This window comes from Cryptotermes secundus, unplaced genomic scaffold, assembly GCF_002891405.2.
Source record: "Cryptotermes secundus unplaced genomic scaffold, Csec_1.0 scaffold13334, whole genome shotgun sequence".
Classification (NCBI taxonomy): domain Eukaryota; kingdom Metazoa; phylum Arthropoda; class Insecta; order Blattodea; family Kalotermitidae; genus Cryptotermes; species Cryptotermes secundus.
In genome coordinates, this window is record NW_019740463.1 from 1 (window position 1) to 6,773 (window position 6,773).

A 6,773-nucleotide genomic window follows, 5' to 3' on the forward strand; every position below is an offset into this window, starting at 1 on the left:
GTTTAAAATTTAAAACCATAAGTCTTCACAGTTGTTCTTTTCGTCGTTACCAACAGGTTTTGATTGATCAGAATCTACTTTGCTGATATCTGTCTACTTTGTGCATTATCTTTGTTGCCTACACTCGTCAATTTTGATATTATGAACAGGCACTTTTAAAATCTTCAGTTCTAATTTAAAATTCTTTTAAAAATTAAAATTCTCAGGGTTACTCGCCCTATGTCTGTAGTGCTGCAGCGGCTACTTCTTGTTTTCAGCACTGTTATTCTGTATAGGCTCCCTGTGTGCGGCCGCTGCTTATCTTTGCTACGTGTCATATATCGTATAGAGTGCAAGAGGATGCTTAAATATAATAATATATTTATCTAAATTAATCTGGACACCAGTCTTGGCCATTATTAAAGATTGCTGTATTAAAGATGCAGCATTATGCATTGCTTGCATGGAAAACCTGTGAAGTATTTGCCACCAGTTAATAAACAGTTAATCAAACCAAAGGAAGTGTTGATGTTGAGTGGTGGAATAGGGTCCATTGTGCAGTTTCTAGTTGTCTTAAGTTATTGCTATTACACAAACCTGAGAGGAGTTAGATGTTCCACTGAAGCTGCTATATCAGTCCAAGAAGAAGATGGTTATGCTTTATGTTTGATGAAATTTGGTCCTTTGTATGGTGTCTATGTGTTAGGAATTAAGATCTGATCATTCAGCCCTGAGTAAAGTAGTTTGTTCACTGTTGTAATGAGCCAGTGCCTGTCTTGTCTGTATGATAGATGGAAAGGCATGATTAATAACACTGAGCCATACTTTATTCATGGGCAACAACAGATGAAGGGGACATTGATACAGCTTGTTTTATTCCCAAATTGGAATTTTGTCACTTATCTTAACCTTTGATTTCTTTTTTCTTTAAATTGACCAATGGTCAACATTTTGAAATAAAATATGAAAACTGACTCTCACAGGCAATATCTACTTCCCTGGGAGAAAAGTGACAGGGATGAGAAGCTGACCATTTGCCTCTTTCTAGTGCCGAGGTTAAGAATACTGAAACTATTCCTCCATTCTTTTCCTGGGATATGATTGTTTTCCTTATCAGTATCACAATATATAGCAGCTGAAAGTTAAAAGAAAAAATAACACTCAAATTAAGAAATTAAAGTTTATTCATGTAATTACAAAGTAATGATTGCGAATGAGAACTGGAATAACGTATAAAAATTTTACTGCAATATTTGCACATAACTTTAACATCCTTGGCTGCTGTATAGATTAGCCAGAGTACAGGGTAAATTTCATTCTCTCCCTGCAGGTGGCAGTGCCAGATGTTGTGGAGGCTGCAAAAGAAGCCGATATACTTGTATTTGTGGTGCCTCACCAGTTTATCAGGACTCTATGTTCAACATTGCTTGGCAAGATAAAACCTACGGCCGTTGGATTGTCACTTATCAAGGTATGTGGTTGGAAATGCTTGTGATGTAGACAGGCATATGTATCTTACAGTTTGAACAGAGGGAAGCAAATGGAGCAAACAATTTTCTGGGGTGCAACACCATGTAGTCTGGTAGAAGTTTGCTGACATTCATTCAAAATGTCTCTAAACTTATACCAGACTGAATGGTATCACATCCCAGAAAATACTACTGTTTGTTAATATTGATATGATTTTGGAATGCTCTTGGCACATTATTAACTAGTCAAGTGTTTTTTTTTCCATGTTCTTATCTTACCCAAATGGGCACATTAAATTCCCCCAGACATTTAAATTTGCCACTGTGGCGTTTAATTTTATAATTTTTGCTCCCCTTTTAAAATGAAATATCTCAATCATGTGTCTTTATAAAATTATAGAACAAAAATCCTCTGAAAAATCAATTATCAAAAATTCATATACATTCTGAATTGACTTGCAAAAAGAATTCCTGGAATTTAAGTGCCCTTAATGTCTTCATAAATATCATTTTTATTTGAGAAATTTTCATTTAAGCAAAGGTAAGAAAGAAAAAGAAAAATAAATAGAAAGAAGGCTTGCAGGTGCCTTCCCTAAATTGTGTTGCCCCAGATGGTTGCTTGGTTTACCTGTACTCTTATGTGGGACCTGTGTCTTTATTATGAAGGAGAAGCATCACTGATGATTGGGGCTGTTTTGCAGGGTTTTGATATTGCAGACGGCGGTGGCATTCAGCTTATCTCACATATTATTAATAAACACTTGCAAATTGAAGTGAGTGTGCTGATGGGCGCTAATTTGGCAAATGAGGTGGCCCTGGAGAAATTCTGCGAAACAACAATTGGTAAGTACAAGGGGAGCGAGGAAATGACATTGATTGACTGATTGATCAGTCGGTTAACATTTATTTTCCCAGACTAGGGAATTTTAAATCCTTCAGAATTATGGAGCTATTCCTGTGACAGGCTGTGGAAGCACATAGGGTTGTGAGATGTTGAGGCTCCCATATTTTCTAGACAGTTGGCTCACAGATGGCGGTGAGGTTGTCAAGCTTACATGCTGGCCACCCTTTACCCCCAGGACGATTCCTGGTACTCATTTCTCTTAAGAGACTGAGTCAACCCCAGGGTCACAATGCAGCTGCAAGTATTAGGTAAAGTGAAAAATCCAGTAACCTTATTGTGAATGAAACCTGCAACTTTCTGGTTTGTAGCATAGTTCCTCAAACAACTATGCTACTGCATGCTCCTGTGGTGGTATTGGTGTTGAAAAAAATGCAAGGTTTGGCCAGTTGAATTGTGATTGTGAAAGTGTGGCGCTCAGGTGCTTAATTGCTACAGTTATATGTGAGTGTATTAACCCTTTTCCAAACCCCAGTATTGAACTGTTTGGTATAAATGTAGTTTCACATAAGAACCTGCAATCCTTCTGCAGATTATTTTAAAATGGCCACAGATGTAGGTGGCATAAAAGTCTGTTCTTTCCTCTTTACTGATGCTACAACTCTATGTGGGTCTTGGCCTGCTCCCTGGTTTCATGCCAGTAGATTTTTCCAGGGTGGGGTTCTTAGCCCAATGGTCAACCCCCAGCCTGCAGCACCAGGGACTATGCCTTTGACCTGTTTGGCATGGGTGGTGCTACCAGGAACTTAAGCTCCTACCAGCATAGTGGTCCAGGTCACTGGGGCCTGCTGATGTATGCATGATAAGAGGAGGTTTCTTTCCTTGAAATATTTGAAAATAACACTTGATGCCATATTTTGTTAGAAATGCATCACTGAGTGACGAACATTGAGCCAGTCACTTTGGCTCTGGCAGTTCTAACACAGGTGCACTAATTGGCTCATGGCAAGCAGAGGATTAAGGAGCCAGTAAGTCACAATATGGCGAGCAAGACAAATGTAACACGAAGAGTACTTTTCTCTGGAATATAACATGGTGTATTTATTTCGTGGAATATTTTACAGTGCTGTAAGTAGCTAGACTGCGTAGCTTCGGACGGTAAGGTGGCAGATGAACACATCTGTCAACATTTTACTTGGAGGGGCTTGGGAGAACCATGAGAAACCTCAGTAAGGAGTGACACTGTGTAGTGTGATAGAGGAATGTCATGTCTTCATCTTCAGGGTGGAACAGTGGGCAAGCAGTGAGCACCCTGCTTAGTTTTCCTGCCATATGTGCTGATATCCCCTGAGTGGTCTCTTCACCTCATATTATTAAAAAAAAAATTTATGCATTCTCATCTTCCAACTGCGTATCTCCACACATACCCTCCTCAGTTTGACACCCTAATATGAGGGAGAATCAGTAAACACAAATGGAAGTAAAACAGCTGTAATGGACGTAATAGGTTTTCTATATGTATCACTAGGTAGCAGCAGAGTCCAGCGTCATGACAGTCTAAGTAGCAAATGCACATGTTCAGAGGATGTTTTCAGTAGTCTAAAGGGAAACCATGCTTGAGGAGTATCCTACTGAAGAGCAGAATTTTGATATGCATTTTTTTTTTGTGGGAAAAAGGACTCGATGCAAAGGATATTCATAAATAAATGTTTCCTGTTTATGGTGGGAAATGTTTGCCACATAAAGTGGTTCACAGGTGGGTTGAGGAATTATCTCAAGGAAGAAGAGATTGAAATGGAAGTGTGGAAGTGGCTGAGACAACAGTCAAAAGACTTCAATGCTGAGGATTTTGATGCATTGGTAAAGCGCTGGGACAAGGGTACCAATGTTGATGGAGGATATGTAAAGAAATAAATGTTTTTTTTTTCCAGATTTCAATATCATATGTTCTGCATTTTATATCCATTTATGATCTGTCTGCTGACTCCCTCAAAATATGTTGGCAGAAGTATGAAGTATGAAGCTCATTGTGCAGTTTTAAGCAGCCTCTTGTCACTTCCTCTCTCTTACATAAAATTTTCTACTCATCATCATGTTCTCAAACAGTCATTTGTTCTTCGCTTGAGGGCCCCACGTCTGTTGATACAAGGAGGGATGCATTTATTGTGATGCAGCTTGCAGCATGTATGGGGATGTTTGATGAGATATGTTTTATTAATGGTAGGTGGTTGTGATGCGTGTATTAGAGTCTGTATCACGATACTATGAAGCTGACATCAAAGTGTATATCGACGTGTCTTTCTCGTGAAATGTATCACCATACATGGTGTCACCACCTTTATCAGTAGGTAGGGGGCCCTGTAGGGTGAGAAAAATTACTTTTCACATTTATAAATCTGCAATAATAATTACTTTTGGACCCTGTACCATGCATACATACTGTACCATACTAATTTCAGAAAAAAACATGCTTATTTTGAAAACAAGATTAGTGGATCATATTGTGATGCGGTGACAGAATAGTTTAAGAAGAGAAGCTGTCTGCTGCTAAGCAACAACACAATAAAGATATATCTGCATCAACAGTACAAGAGATTGTTGGAACGATGTTCTCTGTGCGGTCCATGCCAAACCTAACTAGATCATCCAGTGAGTTGAAAGCCAGTGAATAGACGGTCATGGTTAGGAGTTGCAGCTATAAGGAATTGTGAGATGGTAGGCAGCCGGCAACAACCTAAGCAAGAGAGCACAAGAATCTTCACTGTTGGGAACCATAATTTTTTTTTAAATTCGCTTAGTGCGGATTGGAGTCCAACTGGGTCCACTTGGCACAGCAGCCATCGATTGGCTTCTTGTACCTGCCCCGGGTGATTATGGCGACGGAGAATTTGGTGGAATGAAGATTGGCAAGGGAAGCTGAAGTACTCGGAGAAAACCCGCCCCAGCGCCACTTTGTTCACCATAAATTCCACTTGACCAGACCTGGGGTCGAACCCGGGCTGCCGTGGTGGGAAGCTAGTGACTAATCACATGAGCTGTGGCATGGCCTTGGGAACCATAACCAAACAGTGGCTAGTGAAGACTATAACAGACTGAGACAGCGTATGCTACAATGATTTGTTAAGCGTGTGAGTTAGTGGTAGTGTTATAATTCTTTGCAATTAGGAGTTGTGCATTTTCAGTCAGTCCAGACCCTATGTCTGGTCACTAATTCATGTGTATCTATTACTTCCAGGCTGCAAAAATAAACATATAGCACCAGTACTCAGAGACATTATCCAGACTGAGTACTTCAGAGTCGTCGTCGTGGATGATGTAGACACCGTTGAAGTTTGTGGAGCTCTCAAGGTAAGAGGAGTTAAAAACTTGCTAGTATGGTCCATAGGTAATTTAACTGTTTCATGAATTTCAGAGGCAATCACAGTGGCTGTGTGGTCGAAGGCATGAACTGTCTTCGCCTGCTCAAGCGCTGGGATCGTGGGTTCAGACTCAAGGCATGGATGTCTATGTATGTTTATTCTGTTTGTGTTGGTCTCTGTGTAGGTAGTGGCCTTGTGACGGGCTAATCACTCGTCCAAGGTGTCTACCGATTGTGTATGGGATTAAGAAACTGAAAAAGCGGCCCAAGTCCAACAAAAAGGACTGTAGAACCATAGATGGATGAGTGGATGGGTGGTTGAATGGTGGACAGGCAGGCCAACTAAGAGGTTTTTTAAGCTTGAGAAAAATCTGGGACATATTGATGAAAGTTGTTTGGCATACTTAACAGTGGAAGGAAGTTAATGGATAGTGACTGAGGCCTTCCACTTGGCATATTCTGCCCCTGTTACTAATCCCCATCTGGCTTGTCTTTTCTCATTGTTTCATGATGCTGTAAATATCACAGGCTACCACCTGTTGATAGGTAGGATGACTGCTGAACGGTGAATTGGTAATGATTTGGAAGTGATCATGACCAAATTGAGGTACTAGCCGTGCATTTCATTGAATACATGGGTCACATCAGTTTTTAGGTTAATTTTGCAACCCTGCCAAGTATCCATTCTTCGGTACACATGAATCAGCTTAATGACTTAATATTGATAATTTCCATTTTTTGTGCCAAGAATTGACATAAGACCACAGAAACGCACTATAAACTTTGTTTCTTTGTAAACATTCATTACTCTTTAATGAGATGTCATCTGATTGAACCTTATGCCAGGATGCTGAATATCTGGGCGGGTTTATTATGGTTTTTCTCAGTCTCTCCATTGAGTTGCTGAGATAATACATCAGTTAGGACAAAACCACTTCCTTCCAATTTGTCATTTGTCTGTCATCCTACCATCCAATGCTGTATATATATATACAGGTGTCCCAGGAGCAATGGACCAAACTTCGGGAGGGTGTTCCTTATGTTAAAGTATGCCGATATAACCCAAAACACCTATGTCCAAAGTTGAACGGTTACGGAGATAATGGCCCGAGGAAAGTGTGGTCTT

The 6,773-nt window shown here is 40.0% G+C and overlaps 1 protein-coding gene across 1 annotated transcript; it reads left to right on the forward strand.

The window, feature by feature from the left end:
* Positions 1-1,273: 1,273 nt before the first annotated feature.
* On the forward strand, positions 1,274-5,709 carry LOC111872310 (glycerol-3-phosphate dehydrogenase [NAD(+)], cytoplasmic-like; the record flags this gene model as incomplete). Its single annotated transcript, XM_023866041.1, has 3 exons — positions 1,274-1,450; positions 2,150-2,291; positions 5,525-5,709. Coding segments are annotated over 3 exons (489 nt in total), but the record flags the coding sequence as incomplete, so codon positions are not given.
* Positions 5,710-6,773: the final 1,064 nt, after the last annotated feature.